The 17,650-nt window shown below is 36.5% G+C and overlaps 1 protein-coding gene across 6 annotated transcripts in view; it reads left to right on the forward strand.

The window, feature by feature from the left end:
* CEP170 (centrosomal protein 170) overlaps positions 1-17,650 on the forward strand; it is a 153,922-nt gene that overhangs the window by 68,978 nt on the left and 67,294 nt on the right. For all 6 annotated transcript variants that reach the window (XM_069064468.1, XM_069064470.1, XM_069064471.1 and 3 more), the window contains exons 9-10: positions 8,848-9,014; positions 9,201-9,494. In XM_069064468.1, the coding sequence (XP_068920569.1) occupies positions 8,848-9,014; positions 9,201-9,494 (461 nt within the window). The remainder of the gene's footprint in view (positions 1-8,847; positions 9,015-9,200; positions 9,495-17,650) is intronic.

Raw genomic sequence — 17,650 nt, forward strand, 5'->3', positions numbered from 1 at the left:
TTGTATTTTTGAGGCATAAATAAAATAGAAATACTGAAATAAAGTTCATAATCATGATTTTGATCCATCAATAAAAAGCTAATTATGTTTAGCATCTAGTTTTTACTATGGCATCATAGTATCGATTTATTTGAGATTTTTAATCAAAGTATATTTTTAAAGTATAGCTTCAAATAGTATGTCATTTCAAATATCACTTTTATTACTTTGTTGCTAACAGTTTATGAGGAGGCCTTCAGTGAAAGGAATCGCCATCTGACTTAGGAATACATACCTTGCAAAGCTTATGTTGATTTCTCCCCCTGCAACCCTCCCCCCAATGATGACACAAAGCAATGATAGTTCTTATTAATCTTATCATGCTCATGTAAGTGCTTAGTAATGAGCTTTTTTGGGGGGGTGGGTATTAATCGATATATAACAAAACTCATTTAAAAATATTCTGAGGTAAAAGATCAATAATTAAAATTAATTTTCCATTAAAAAGAAATAGATAATTTACCTTTGGGAAATTTTGTTAGAGGTGATTCTTAGCACATACTGAGTTGAATAAAGACAAAAAGTCAGACATCTGAACAGGTACGTGTCATAGAGCATAATGAAGGGAAGTACTATTGATAAGGTTTTTTTTTTAACTTATAAAGGAATATTTTATAGGACACATTGAATTTGTGTTTTAGTAACATTTTGATGATCAGGAAACCACTGAGTTACTGAGTTACCTGAACAGATAAGTTTTTTAGGTTCCAAAATAAACCTTCATTTTGTAAAGTATTTCTAATCATTGGTATTGAGATAAAACACTTTTTAATATTTTTAATATAGTATCTTGTATTCTAAAAAATATAAATATAGCATGGTATCTTATATTTAAAAAATATATAAATGTAGTTGTTGTTGCTATAAACCTGACAAACTTAATTATTAGAGGAAATAGTAAGATGTGAAGAGAGCACTAGACTGGGGGAAGGAGGCCTAAATTTTAAGTTACGATGCAGCTAAAGAGCTCTATAACCCATCAGTTTCCTTATAATTAGATAGTAGCTCATATTTTAAATATTACCTTATTGGTTATAAATGAAATTTATATTTGAATATAATATATAATATATATATAATAATATATAATATATAAATGAAATTGAAATTCAGAAGAGATTCAGTGACCTGACCATAGTCACTGGTAGAGCTGAGATTTGAAAATTATTTTCACTTCTTGTAATGGAGACACACTTTTCAAGCATAACCAAATACAAGCAGTGATATCAGTTATAAAGTTTCATGTTCTTCCTTAATTGTATGGTTGTGCTGGTAGGTCTTGTTTGATTTCTGTTTTCCATTCTAGAGTTTTCGTTCTTTTCCTTTAATTAATAAACATTTATTAAGTGCCTACCACAAGCCAGGCTCTGTGCTACATGCTGGGGATACAGAGACAAAAAATGAAACAAACTCTCCCCAAAAGGAGTTAACATTGTATCAAGAAAGACAATTTATAAGTATATACATACTACATAGAAAGTAGTCAGGGAAGGGAAGACATGAGCGATTGAGGGGCTCAGAAGAGCTTTCATGCATAAGGTAGTGCCTGAGCTGAGTCTTGAAGGAATTTAGGGATCCCATGATATCTAGGGCTTTCCCCTGAGGAAAGCTTGAGCAGAGGCCTGGAGATGATGGAGTGTAATGGAAGGGGAACTAAGAGAGGAGGCCAGTTAGTGGGCAGAACGTGAATGATGAATAAGGAGGCTAGAAAGATCAGGAGGGGGCAGGGTACAAAGGGTTTTAAAATTTAAACAGAGGTAATTCTATTTTATCCTAGAGACAGTAGGGACTCTTACTAGAACTTATTGAGTGGGGTGATACTTGGTTAGAATTCTAGCTATGATGCTTGATACTCTGAACTTTGAATTCAGAGTTTATATCAGTGGGACCTTGGTTTTGAGAGACCTTGTTGTATAGCAGAAAGAACATTGGCTCTGAAATCACAGAACCTGGATTAAAAACCTACCTCTGAAACTTTTTCCCTTTGTGACCTTGGACAAGTCAGTTACCTGCCCCCTCCCTCCCAGGGCCTCATTTTCTTCGATTGTAAAAGTAAGAGGTTGCACAAGACAGCCACTGAGGCTCCTGAGTTAGGAACTTGGTGACTAGAAGAGTGGTGGAGCATTCAACAGAAAAAGGAAAATTTGGTATAGAAGAGGATTTAGGAGGAAAGATAAAGATACTTGGGTGTGAGTTTGGGTTTGGGTTTTTTTTGGACCTATTAGGTTTGAGCTACCCTGGAACATCAAGTTTGAAGCGTCCAGTAGGTAGTCGGTAGAAGAGCCTGAGTTGGGGTTTATAGATCTGGGTGTCATCTGTATACAAATGATAATTATGTATTTGGAAACTGATGAGATATCAAGAGAAAGGAGTATAGAGTGAGAAGAGGATCTGGGACAGAGCTTTGGTTCCATGTTACTTTTTTGAATAATCACTATATTGAAGATTTTTATATTTGTTTCATAGTGTGAGTCTTAGTCATTATCTCTCCTTTGGGATAGGTACTTTAGGAGACATCAGAAACACTTTTATAAATCATTATTTACCTCTTTCACTCTGCTGCCATTGATTTTCTTTGCCTCCCCACCTATGATTTCTAATTGTTATTCCTCTTCATTTCTTTAACCTTTCTTTTCCTGAGTTGTTTTACTTCTCCTATGTACCATCTCTTTCTCCTCCTTTCATATCTACTAAGTGTTGTCTGTAGCCAGTTTTTCAGAGCTCTGAGGAATTCTGATGCTGAATCCTTAAAATCCAGTCCTCTACAGAGAACTCCGTTCTCTGTGGGCCTTCCAGATTTGCTCCTGAGGTTTTCATCATTAAAATATATTGTATTATACCTAAATTAGTCAACCAGTTGCCTAAGGTGTTTGTAATACTAAGGTATTTGGGCAACAAGTTCATTTCTGGAAACTATGGACTAGATTCACAATCTTCACCAGAAGAGGCCATCTCCAGGGGTGGGGAATCTGCTGCCTTCTAGGCCCTTGAGTGTGGCTTTTTGACTGACTCCAAACTTCATGGAACAAATATCCTTAATAGAAAGATTTGTTCTGTAAAACTTGGACTCAGTCAAAGGGTCACACTTGAGGTTTTAGAGGGCCACATGTGGCGTGTAGATGCAGATTCCCCACCCCTGATTTAAGCTTTGATTTGCTGCAAAGTTCTACATATATCCAGAATATCTTTTAGCTTCACTATAATTTCACACTTAAGCAAGGTAGTATTAGATTAGATTATTTCTTTATTCTTTTTGGCATGTAATTCAGATTTAGCTTATGATCATGCTGAATCAATGAAAGGTTGAATAACATGCATAGTTTCACATCAGATCAGTAACAGAGTAGAGAAGAATGAGGTAGTTTATGTGACTATTATTAACCATGATATTTTAGACTGCTGTTAGAAATAGCTACTTGATGTTCCAAAAAAGAAAATATATTCTGATAACACTACAAAGTGGACAGAAACAGATGCTTGAATTGATTTTTCCTATTACAGTGCCATGTACCCATAGGGTCCTCAGATACATGTTTATATATTAAAGGAACATAGTTCATAATCTCCTTCCTTCTAGGAAATTAGACCTTCTACCAAAAATGATATTTCTATGATAACAGCATAAAGAGTTGAAAAATTAGTGAAAACTTACAAAAAGTTAAAAAAAATCAGGGACATGCTTAGATATTTGAAAAATGGAATCAGTAAATGTTAATTGATGGCAGTATTATATTTAACTCTCAATCCTATTTTTATAATTTTCAGTTGAAAAATCAACTCATTCAGAATTATCATGTAGTATACATATAAATATTATTCGTGATTTCTCTTTATATGAGAAAATAAGAATGTAAATGAGTGTGAAAACCAGTTAAGACATATTTCATAAACTCACAGGATCTCAGAGTTGAAAGGAACTTGAGAAACTTTCTACTTCAGTTCATAGCTGCACAAAAAATCCCCAGTGCAATATAACTAAGTGGTCAACCAGTCCTTGCTTGAAGAATTTCACTGAGAAGAAATCCACTGACTCTCAAATTCTAATTTTGAATATCTCTAACTACTAGGAAGTTTTTCTTTACATCAAGCCTAACTTTGACTCCTTTTAATTTATAACCATTACTTCTAGTACTCCTGTGTGAGGCCCAGCCTAGTCTTTCTTCAACATAAGAGCCCATAAAGGCTGTCATCAAAAAAATAGAAAGCAAAGTATATATCTAATGTGCCAGGCACTCAGTATACAAATGAGCTTACAGTGTAGCCAAGGAAGACAAAATGTATGTTTGCATATATGAATGTATATAGAAAAACAAGCTATGTTGAAAATTGATATGCAATAATTTTTAAAGATGGACAGCTAGGTGGCTCAGTGGATAGTGCTGGGCCTGGAGTCAGGAAGACTCATCTTCCTGAGTTCAAATCTGGCCTCAGACAGTTAGTAGCTATGTGACCCTGGGCAAGTCACTGAATCCTGTTTGCCTTAGTTTCCTCAACTGTAAAATGAACTGGAGAAGGAAATGGCAAACCACTCCATTATCTTTGCCAAGAAAACCCCAAATAGGGTCATGAAGATTGCAACACAACTGAAACAACTGAACAACAATAATTTTTTAAGGAAAAGAACCAGCAGTTGGAGAGATCAGTACAGGCTTTCTACAGAAGGCATTGTTTGAATCAAGCATTAAAGAAAACCAAGAATCCTAAGATGTAGAGGTGAGGAGGGAGTGCATTCCAGGCATTGGAGACCATTACTGCAAAAGCACATAGATGGGAGATGAAGTGTCATTTTTGAAGAATGGTAAAAAGATTGTTTGGCTAGACTATAATGTTCATTAAAAGCAATATCATGCAATAATGATATAAAGGGTGTTTGGGGTTAGGTTGTAAAGAGTTCTTAATGCAAAGCAAAAGATCCTAGATGAAATAGGGAGCCATTATATAGTTAGATCTGAGTGGGGCATGGCAGTGGTCCAGGCAAGAGATCATAAGGACCTGAAATAAAGCATTGCTGCTGGGTGGGGAGGGATAGGTGATAGACATGAGAAATGTGCTGGTGCCAAGATTTGTCAACTAATTAGCTATGATTCATGAATGAAAGGGAATTAGAATCAAAATGATGCCAAAGTTATAAACTTGGTTGACTAGAAAGATGGTAGTGCTTTCAGCAGAAAGAAAGAAGTTTGGTAGAAGGGATGATTTAGAGGGAAAGATAATTCAGTTTTGGACATTGATTTATTGATGTGGGACTTAAGCTCAGGAGAGAGACTGAGATTGGATATTTAGATCTGAGAGATATCAGCATAAAGAGGATTATTAAACTCTCGGGAGCTAATGAAATCTCTAAGAGATTGTGTAGGGAGAAGAGGGACTAGAAAAGGGCCTTGGAATACACCCACAATTAGAGTGCTTGGTATGAATGATGTTTTGGCAAAGAAGACTAAGGACAAGCACATGAAAATAGAGACCATCCACAGGGGTAGGATAAGTAACCATTGCCTACTGTTGTAGAGAGGACAAGGAAGATGAGGAAAGGCCATTAGATTTGTCAGTTAAGAAATCATTGGTTACTTTTGAGACATCAGTTCCAGTTGAGTCACACATCATAATTGCCAAGGGCTGAAAAATGAGTGAGAAGATGGGATGTGAAGGTAACAAGTATGTATAGTCTTTTCTAGGAGTTTAGCTGAGGAAAAATTGAAGGCAACAAATCCCTATCCAGGGGTGGGGAACCTATGGCCTTAAGGCCTCATATAGCCCTCTAGATCCTCAATACTGAATCCAAACTTCACAGAACAAATCCCTTTAATAAAAGCATTTGTCCTGTAAAACTTGGACTCGGTCAAGGCCACACCCAAGGACCTAGAAGGCCACATGTGGCCTTGAGGCCTCAAGTTCCCCACCTCTGTATCTGCCAGAATAGAAGGAAGGGGATGGGATCAGACAAGGGATTAGCCTTGAACAGAGTAAAAGATGCTTTATCAGAGACTGGAGTAAAGGGAAAGAGAAGGGGAAATTATGTCAAGGGATTGTGAGATCATATTCTTTTCTTGACTCTTCTCTATGTCATTCCCTCCCCCCCCAAATTCCTTTAGTTCTCATATTTTATGATCTAGAGAGCTTTCACCATCCTAGTTACCTGACTGTATGCTCTCTAGCTTATCTATGTTTATAAACATGCTCTTGCTACTCTAATACTGTGACCTCCACCAACCATAAAAAAAATTTTTACATGATCAGACCATCACCATTACATTTCATTCTACACTTCATATCCCTTTTTGGCTAAACTCCTTGAGCAAGCTGTCTATAATCAGTGCCCCCACTCTCTTTGTTTGGGCATCCAACCTTGTCATTCACCTGTAATTGCTCTCCAAATTTACCAGTGATCTCTTAATTGTCAAACTTAATAGCCTCTTTTCACCTTCATCCTAATTAACCACTCTGATGCCTTTGACTTTATTTCCAAAGTGTTCTTCCTAAAGTGCAGACCTCACTGTGCCTTCTCCTACTTAGTAAACTCTTTTGTCTCCCTCTAACCTCCAAGGTCAAACAGGAAATCTTATTTTTGGCTTTTAAAGCTCTTCATTTAAAACTCTCTCTACTTTTCCAGTTATCTTCCTCTTTTTTTTTCTCTTCCACAAACTTTAGTATTCAGTGATACCGGCTTTCTTATATTTCTTCATATGTACTACCTCTTCCTACTCTGTTCTTCATTTCTCAAATATCCTTTCTCCCCCTACCTCTTAATTTCCCTGGCTTCAAGTCTCACTTTAAATCCGCCCTAATACATAAGAGGTTTTAATCAGTCTTCCCCAGTCTCCTCTATATCCCCATGTTCCCACTAGTGCCTTTACTTTGAGGTTACTCCTCACTTACATTGTATGTAACTTTTATACAACAATAGAATATGAACTCCTTGAAGTATTTTTCCTCTCTTTTTATCCTGAGCAGTTACACAGTTTCTGGCACGTAGTAAGAACTAAATAAATGCCTGTTGACTTACTATGACTTTCCTTAAAAATGTGGTGTCCAAAATTTGAACTTTTTGGGTGTAGTTTCACTATGGTTGATATACCTTAACCTTGCACAGTATATTTCTCTTAATGTAACCCAAGATTACTTTTATTCTGTGAATTAAAATTTGTTGTGGAGTATTCTACAAATTAGTTTCCAAACTTTCTGGAAGGAAAAAAGTAACCAGGAGCGTGTTGGTAAATGTTTAACAACTGATTCTCTGGGGCAGGGGTGGGGGGGAGGGAATGTATGCACAATATACTTTTAAGTTTAATCTTCATTAGCAACATTTTTTTCCATCACTTTCTTAAGTCTAGACAATCAACCAAACAATAACTCAAGCCTTGATTTATGCTGATTGCCAAAGTGTAAATATTCACATTGAAATCTGGTTCTTTGGAGCTGATAGAAGCTGGCTTCAGTTCACCACTGCAAATAAACTTTTAAATACATTTAATGGAATTGCTGCCTTTTCATTTTGTAGTTTATCATTATTACTTGCTATAGTTTGGAAAGGCAAATAATAATAATGCTGATAATAGTAATAGCTAGCATGTTTATAGTATTATGTTTTCAGATCACATTACTTATATTATCATTTGATCTTTAATAACAAACCTGTAAAGTAGTTGCTAATTATTATTCATTTTATGGGTGAGGAAACTGAGGTCAAGAAGTTGTGATTTGTTGAATGTCATGTAACTAATATCTGAGAGAGGATTTGAATTCAAGTCTTCCAGATTCCAAATCTAGCACTCTACTCTGTCATTTAGCTTCCTTTCCTTTGTTTGTTTCTTTGTTTCTTTTCCTTCCTTCCTTCCTCCCTCCCTCCCTCCCTCCCTTCCTTCCTTCCTTCCTTCCTTCCTTCCTTCCTTCCTTCCTTCCTTCCTTCCTTCCTTCCTTATTTCCTTCCTTCCTTCCTTCCTTTCTTCCTTCCTTCTTTCCTTCCTTTTCTTTTCTTTGCCTTTTTGGAGGGCAATTGGGGTTAAGGAACTTGCCCAAGGTTACGCAGCTAGTTTTTTTGTGTTAAGTGTCTGAGGCCGGATCTGAACTCAGTTCCTCCTGACTCTGGGCCGGTGATTTACTCACTGAGGCACCTAGCTGCCCCTCTTTATTTTTAAGCTTCCTTTTCTTAGGAGAAAGTACTTTGACATACTATGACTCTAGACAATACCATACGTTTTCCATGTTTGTTGTTTAGTAGACATGCAATAAGGTTACAGTAAAATTATAATGATTAACTTTAGCTTTAGCAAGTTAAATTAAATCAGATTTTAAAAAATAACATTGAAGTCCTATTATTCTCATAAGGTATTTGTCAGGGCATCATTTCTGTGTGATCACCCAGTCTTTCCTTTCAATTCTCCTTAGGACTGTTAGGATCAAATTTCTAATTGTTTAAATAGGCTCAAGATTTAAGCAGAGAGGGGTGCTTGTTTACTATAATTATAAATACAAAATAATACAGATGAGGTGGCACTGGGTTTTTATTTTTATTTGTTTTTTAATGAATTAGGATTAATGATTTATAGTGTTGAAATTTAGGTGAAAGTAAATAATTTGTATTGACTTATTACTGATGCATTTATAAAATACTTTAGTGTTTGGCTAATAGAAACTAGAGTAATAAGCTTGAAGGAAGTAGGCAGAGCCTATTATTTAAGGGAACATCGAGACCTTGGATAAAATCAAAGCAAAAAACCCCAAGATGTCTATGTATTTTTTGTGTTGTGTACCTGTGTTTTGTTTTTTGTTACTTTCTCAGCATCATGATAGGTTTTTTTGTGTCAATAGGAAATAAGCATGATGATGGCACTCAGAGCGATTCAGAAAATGCTGGAGCACACAGGCATTGTAGCAAGCGAGCAGTTCTTGAGGAACATTTAAGGCGTCACCACTCAGAACAGAAAAAGCTACATCAGAAGGCCCACTCTACAGAAAAACATCAAGAACAAGTTGTTGTAAGTCAAACTGCTTTTATGATTGAATTCTTTGATGAAGACAATCCCAGAAAAAGGCGGTCATATTCCTTTACTCAAAGTGCAGGAGCCTTGTGTCAGGAAACTCCTTATTCAACACCACATACAAAACTTGAGAAAGCAAAACCTACATCAGCAGATGCCAAAGTAGTTTCTTTTTCTTTACAGACTAGCTCTGTGCGCCACAGAGCAGGGCATGGTGTTCCACATGGGAAACTATTAAAACAGAAATCGGAAGAGCCATCAGTGTCATTACCCTTCCTACAAACGGCATTGTTAAGAAGTTCGGGCAGTCTTGGGCATAGACCAAGTCAAGAGATGGATAAAAAGTTAAAAATTCAGCCTGTTTCTGCTGCTTCTGAAAAGGACAATGATGATGACCAAAGTGACAAGGGCACCTACACCATTGAACTGGAAAATCCCAACAATGAAGAAGTAGAAGCTCGGAAAATGATTGACAAGGTACGCAATTGAAAATACATAAATGATTTTTTAAATTGCAGATTTTGGAATTACTGAAGTTAAATTAAGACAAAGTATTCACATTGTAGACTGTGGTATTGGTGCTTTATGTCCTGACAAACAGCTGCAAATTTTGACAATGATTCTAGATTGAATTCTGATTTAGTTACACTAGTGGAGTTCTAGTAGCCTGAGTTTTCAGATGTAAAGTTATTTATCTAAGGTTAAACTATTAGGGCCTACAATTGAACAGTGATGTAAATTGTACTATTAACCCCTGTCACTAATAGGGGTAATAGGGATGCTAGTTTTGTAAATAGAGGAAACTCAGGCAATGATTTTTAAACATAAATTTAAGCTTTCTGTTTTCACTTAAATAACAGTTATGAATGTTCTGTTTTCAACTGCTTTTTCTAGGTCTTATTTTGTTCCTTTCTGCTTATTGATGCTTTATGAGTCACAAAAAATCAGTGAGAATAAATAATAATGCCTAGCATTTCTGTAGCACTTGAAGGTTTGCAAAACAGTATGCATATATTATCTCATTTGATCTGCACAACCCTATAAAGTCTCTGCTATTTTTATCATCATTTAATGGACAAGGAAGCTGAGATTGAGAGAGTTTAAAAGACTTGCTCAGGATTACACAAGTAGTTGAATGTCTGAGGCAGAATATGAACTCACATCTTCCACAAGTCTAGTACTCTATGCACTGGGTGGGCCACCTAGCTACTTCTTTAGCTATTTTTTTTTTCAGGAACTCTTTTAATTGCAGCTATAGAGGCTTCATAATTATTCATCTGCTTCTTAGGATTGCATTTAAATGTAACTGATCTAGCCAAAATATTTCCATTTTCCTTGTTAGTTTCTTTTTTAATGGCTTTTGTAAAGTTTAAAGAGGATGCAACAATCCTCTACTTATTGTTGTAATAGGATGTTGAATTTAATACTAAGTCATCTCTAGCTGTTGATTTAATTATGAAGGAAATATAAAGATATAAATGTTATCATGGAAATTGTTTATAGAACTAGAAAATGAGTCATGGCAGTCTATGAGTTTTTTAAGGGGCAAATTATTATTTTCCTTCCAAATTATTTTAAGAAAATCCCCAATTGCTCTTTTTTATTTTTAAAAGGAAAACTTTGACTTTGAAATAATAAAGCACAAAATAGAATAAAAAACCAATAATTAAAGTTTGGTAAGACACTTTGATGATATGCTATACATTCCTAGACTTCTTAAAAAGGTTAAATTTTGGTGTTGATATTTTACTCAACAAGCTATAATGAATTAACTTAGTTAATTAAACTTTCTCCCTTAATGACAAACATGAAACAACCATTTTAAATACTCTGTGATGGCTTATTTTTATGACTTGAAACTATCTTACCATTTTCGCTTGAAAGATTTTAATTTTGCTTTTTCACACTGTCAAACTTTGTTGTCATTTTCCTTGCTGCTAAAAAACATTACTGTGTTGCTTCTGATGTAAATAATTTACATGTTCCTACATTTAAAAGAGAAACCAACAAAGTAGAGAGTTTTCAAGCCACTGTGACACTTGAGTCAAAACTAATAGATGTAATTCATTTAAAAAGTGTAAAAATGATACAATGCTACAAATCATGTAGAGCTATGATAGATTGAATTTGAAATCATCATATACCAAGTAATCTACCAGATAAAGAAATGGTATAATTTGTATATAGTATAAGAGCAAAACTTAGGACAAACAGTGAAATCGGTAATTTTATCACAGGTTTAAAGTCATTAAAACTTAAAAACAAATACACAGAATTCCAAATAGTCTTTTATATATCATTTCAAATTTTTCTGAAGGAAAAGGTGAAAAGTCAAGTAATTCATTCTTTGCATTTAAATTGCATTGTTTTCTTTTAGTAGTTTGTATCCTTAAACAAAACATGCTTTTCAAAAAAAAAAAAAACTAACTCTTGGTTGAAAAGTCAAGTCATAGCAAAGAGGACTAATATTCATGTCATTAATGTGAGATTCATTTTACTTTAAGCAATTTAAAACCACTATGTTTCACATTCCTTTAGTTTTTTAGGATCTAGTGTTTCTAGCTTTAGATCGTGTAAATTCCTATCTTCTGTGGCTGGTGCCATTTACTTCTTTGTGACCTTGTATAAATAATTTCTCTCTTATTCAGTTTTATCATCTATAACAAGGGAATTCAACTTGATTGCCTTTAAGGTCCCTTCTGATTCTAAATCTATGGTCTGATGACTTGACTATTTGAATAATAATTTGTTTTCACTTTTGGAGTTTTAAAGTGCATATGTAGAGTGGGCAACTCCATTTTATACTTGGACTTCAGTTTATCTGTAAAATGTGAGGTTGAACAAGATGATCTTTAAGGTCACCTTTCAGCTGTAACGTTCTACAGGTCTCAAAGAATATAGTAATTCTTCATGGAACTTTTCCATCTTAAAATGGAACAAGGGTGATGAATTAGAACCCTTATCTTCTCTTACACAATTGACCTCTTCATTCATGTTCTTGTCACCTCTTGCTTGCTCAGTTTGGGCTTATTGTTTTCTGTCTCCTCTACTCCTCAATCAACATAGCTGCCAAGTAATTTTACTTTGGCTCAGTTCTAGTCATGTTGATCCTCTACTCAGTAAAATTCCTTTGGTTCCCTGTTGCCTCTGGGATAAAATATCCTTCCATCCCCACTCCACCCTAAGTAGGTTGGAAACATAGGTCTTAGTCTCAGGAGAAATGAACAGTTTGAGATATATTCTACTCCCAACTTTGCAATGGATTTTTTTCCACTTTTCCTTGACCTTGGAAGAATGGCAGAGAAGAGAATAGAGCATGCTAAGATCACACATTCTTTAGACTATGAGCACATTTTAACTATTGGTTAACACCTGCCTTTCTTGTGTGAGATTCTAATCCATTAAACCAGGGACTAATCATATTACTAGATGAATTGAATCATATAAATCATGACACTCCAATTATAAATGAAACCAGAAGAAAAACGTATGTTTCATCTCAAAAGAACAATTCACAAGCTCTCCTTGGAGGTGCAAATAGTTAGTGGAAAAATTATTCATTTTTTGTTGCCATAGAGTATCCTTCTCTGAACTCTGTACAAATGGGCTCTGTTCATGACCTCTTCCCCCAGCCTAGATTATATGGGATCATCTGCAACAGCCTGTTGTCTGGTAAGAAGCAAGAACAAACAACGTGGTAGTAATCCCACCCAGCAGTTCACTTATAGCAAGTTTTGAGAACTCCAGAAGTTGCCTGAGTTCCACTTCCAGCAATGGCGCCTGTGTAAGTGCTGAAGTGTTCTAGGGAAGTGATCTCCCACCATCTTGGTCTTCCAAAATCACACCGACGCCATTGGTAGACACATTGTTTTTCCTTTGAAAAGTCAAGATGTCTGTTTATGACAACTCTATCGAAGTCACCAGCTCACTCAGGAACTTTCCGGGTTGCTCATTAAATATCACCTGTGACCTGACTCAGGAGGCAATGGGAAAGCAACATGTTGGTGAGCCTGGCAAATCCAGTGCTAAGCCTTCTGCATTAGCAGCAATACCTACCTGCTGCTCCCCACTTCGGAAGGGCACTCAGTGTCAGAGCTTATTTCTTCCCTCCTTGTTACTTCTCCTTCCTGGTCTTTCCCTTTCCTTTTCTTTTTATCCTCTCCCCTCCTGATCCCTTAGATTAGACAGGCTGCTTAAGTGTATGCATAATTATACTGTTTTTTTTTTAAAGAAAACAAAAACAAAACACCAGAAAAAAAGCAACCACACTTTTTTTTTTTAATATCCAAGGTACCTTTGTGCTCTCTGGCAACATTAGTAACTTTGGCCTTTTTTAAAAAAAAAGTTAGTAGAGTTGCTTTTATCACGTATCCAAAGTGAAACAGTAACATTACTTCATAGGACATTTGGTTATGTTGTATTGCTGCAGTTATAATAAGCATTTTAAAAAAAAGACCACAGTGAAACTAATTGTAATTACTGAAGATGAAGAGGTTGAGGAATTCTGTAAATAACCTGATAAACTCTTTTAAATGAAATCAGCTTATGCTTTAATACTGGTGGCCCTCAGTGGGAATTAGACAGCGAACCCAAAATATGTTGACAAGCAGGATTGAGAAGTAAAGAATGAGACCAGTACTGGCTTGTAGCCTATATAGAAGCCTATATATGATGAATTCTTCCTTCAAGAAGTGAGGCAGGTGGCACTAGACAGAGCAAGTGCCAAATACTATTACCAGGAAATGAAAATGACTACATAACAGATTGCAAACAACTGATTACCTAGCAGGAAAACTGATTAGGGAGAAATGCATTTGATGGGGTATCACATGTAATTGTGATTATATTAGAGAGTGATTGAACCACCATATTACTGTCTATTTCTACTTCACTGTGAGGCAAAAAGAAAAATTATGAGGAAGTCAAGTAGAAACACAGCAGAGACCTTCTAGCTGACCAGGAATTCTAGAAAAGCCAGATAAAGATATTTTTCTTTTTAGCTCCATCAACATAAGCTGAATGAATAGGACATTTCGCGGGCATCGTGAAGAAGATATTCTAGAGTCACATTCAATATAATAGGATGCTTACAATGGAGAGATGTGTAGGAACTCTGAGACAACTGCTGATTCACAAGCTCATTCCAGGGCATACTCTTTCAGAATGGTGGACAAAGTCACCCATACTGTTTTAAATTGTTATTCCCTCTCTCTCTTTTCTTCCTTTCTACTTCTCTTCCCTTTCCTCTCCTTTCCTCTCAGCTATCCCCCCAGCTCTCTCCCCTCCCTCCCTCCCAATGTCTATAGCTGAATTTACCTATTTTAAATGAAGGCAGGATGTGACACCATTGTATTACCTCATAAAACAGTTAAGAACTAGAGGACTGGAACAATAGAAATAATGAAAATCTGCCTGGAGACCCACCTCAGTCATATCATCTTGGGAGTATTTCAGAATCAAACTGGAGGAAAAACATAAAAAGGATGGAAATTGAAAATGCTCTATAAACTTTTTCTCATTATTAATGTTGCAGTCATCACATTTGTACTCATAATATTACAGTTGCCAGTGTTCTACTATAGGTAAATAATCTACATGTGCATCTAAAATATCCTAGATGAAAATCTAAGAAAGGAATACACAAGCTTCTCACAAGTGATCTTCCATGACAATCTACATCTCCACAGTCACACAAATGAAAGAGGGAAGATCCAACTTCCTACATTGTTAATTGTTTATTAACTATAAGAAAGCATTTGATTTGGTAGAGCAAAACAGTGCCCTAAAGGTTCTCCTCTAAATAGTTGTGTCTCCCATGCAAATGTCAAAATCATACAAAATGACTTCAAAAAGTACAACAATAGAGGGAATTCTGGCAACCCTCTTGATATCATTAATCACGAGCAAAGCATACAACAAGGAGATTTCTGATTGCAATACCTGTTTGCTACTGTCAAGGATAATGTCCAATTGAGACTCTACATGAGAAAAAAAAGATCCCCAACAGAAGATGAAGGTTTCATATTTGCAAATGACATCTTGAGTATATCAGGGTCTAGAACATGAAGATTCTTCTAAGTTAAATCCATAATAAGCACTCCAAAGTGTTCAGCTTAATGATCTATATAAGAAGACCAAGTAGATAAAGAATGCCTTTTGTGGAGACTGTGATAAGCAGTTCAGTGAACAACTTTTAGAATTGGTCTATCTTGAACATGCATATTGTTAATGGACTGTGAAATGGGCCAGACCTGAGTAGGAGTATAATTAGATTGCTTTTGGAAAATTGTATAGTTCATTTAATGACCCCAGACTTCTCCATGGAAAAAGTCCCCTTTCAAAAATATATTTTCCCAATGATACCATATGCTATAAATCATGGAATACTGTGGTATTTTAACTCATTAAAAGTTGCGAGTCAACCAAAGAACAAGAGAGATGTTCAAGATTAGTGTGAGTAGGCAACAAAATATTACTCACAATGATTTATGTAGGACAACAGGATATGTATAAAGGATATCATCAGAGAGATGTAAGGCCAGAAAAAGACATGGGGTAGCCTGTAACAAGTGTAAAGGAGAACCAATACAACCAGTATTAGTATTCCTACAGCGTAAAGAAATCCAGAAGCAATCCCCCAACACATTGCATGGACTCCTTATAGAATATTTGAGAGGCCATGAACATGTATGGAGTAAGATGTGTCTTTGGCAGCTAAGATGTTTCTCAAATAACCAGCTTGGCCAGCAGTGTTATGATATATTTTGCTCACACAAGAGAAAGCATAAGGCTTAATTTAAGGCATTCATTGGTCAGTATATGCAGAGTAGTGGCAAAGGATGCTAGAGAACCTTGGTCATACCTTGGATATGATAGTCTGAATTACATGCATGAAAAGGACTGGTGGTCAGCAGCGGTCCACTACAAAAGATTCCTTTGGACAGGGTCCACTGAGCTCTCTGTCTTCTTATTGATGTGTAGATTTCCTGGGTTCTACCTCTCCTACACAATAAGGCTATTCACACACTTATGGTAGTCTTACCTTTATGTAGAAATTGGAGACAAATCCTATACAGTATCAGAAGTGGGAGAACTGGAGGCGAGAAAAGATGGCAGAGTAAAAGCGGGAACTTGTCTGAGCTCCTACTCCAACCACCTCTAATACCTGTTAAAAAATGACTCTAAGTCAATTTTAGAACTACAGAACCCACAAAGTGACAGAAAGAAACAAATCTCCTGCTGAATGCAGTCTGGCAGGCTGACAGGAAGGGTCTGTCACACTGAATTGGGAGCTGAGCCCAGGCCCATGTGAGCCGTGTGGGCCCAGAACCAGGGCGGCCCTGACCAATGGCCCAGACCAGCCTGAGCAGACTTAAGGTGAGTGAATCACCAGCAGCTATAGTGATTTTCAGATTTCTCAACACATAAATGCCAAAAGTAAAAGGTCAGTGGAAGACTCTGTTGGAACTGTGTGAGAGAGAGCTTAGTATAGCCCCTGCCCCCCAGGGCAAGAGGTAGTGGAGTCGTGGGGGCTGCAACTGCTGCCCTGTGGCTGCCTCTGGATCTCCTGGCCTGCAGATCATAGGGGGACCAAGCAACCATTAAGAGGGTGATGGCTCTTGCTTTGACCTGCTTGGATGTGGATCACAGTCTTAAGTGGCGGTACTGGGGTGTGTGGCCAGTGTGTCAGAGCTTGTGGTGGCTGTAGAGAGGGCATCTTCCTCAGAGCTCTGACCACAGCTGTGAAAATCCTGGCAGTTTGGGAAACAGCTTTCTCCACTCTAGAAGCAGAATTCTACCATGACAAAGAGCTCAAAAGTTAACTGGCTGGCAAGATGAACAAGCAGAGGAAGCACAATCAGAACATAGAATCTTTTGGGGGGAACAAAAAGCATCAAAAGCTGGAACCAGAAGAAGACAACAAAGTCAAAACTCTTGCATCAAAAGTGTCCAAGAGGGGTGGCTAGGTGGTACAGTGAGTAAGAGCGCCAGCCCCAGAGTCGGGAAGACCTGGGATCAGTTTCAGCCTCAGATACTTAATACCCCCCCCCCCCACACACACACACACAAACTGTCCATGTAACCTTGGGCAAGTCACAACTCCAATTGCTTTAAAAAAAAAAGTGTCCAAGAAAAATATAAATTGGTTACAGGTCATGAAGGAGCTCAAGGAAGATTTTGAAAATCACATAAGAGAAGTGGAAGAAAAATTGGTAAGAGAAATGAGAATGATGCAAGAAAATCATGAAAAGAGAGTCAACAGCCTGATTGAAGAAAATAACACCTTAAAAAATAGAGTAACGCAAGTGGCAAAAGAGGCCCAAAAAGCCAGTGAAGAGAAGAATGCCTCAAAAAGTCAAATTGCCCAGATGGAAAAGAAATTTCAAAAACTCACCGAAGAGAATAATTCCTTCAAAATTAGATTGGAGCAAATGGAAGCTAATGACTTTATGAGAAGTCAAGATACTATAAAACAGATCCAAACAAATGAAAAAACAGAAGGCAGTGTGAAATATGTCATTGGAAAAACCACTGACCTGGAAAATAGACCCAGGAGAGAAAATTTAAAAATTATTGGACTACATGAAAACCATGATCAAAAAAAGAGCTTAGAAATCATCCTTCAAGAAATT

The sequence above is a fragment of the Petaurus breviceps genome, unplaced genomic scaffold (genome assembly GCF_028583685.1).
Source record: "Petaurus breviceps papuanus isolate PSGF00001 unplaced genomic scaffold, PetGlider_PUasm1.0 90633, whole genome shotgun sequence".
Taxonomy (NCBI): Eukaryota; Metazoa; Chordata; class Mammalia; order Diprotodontia; family Petauridae; genus Petaurus; species Petaurus breviceps.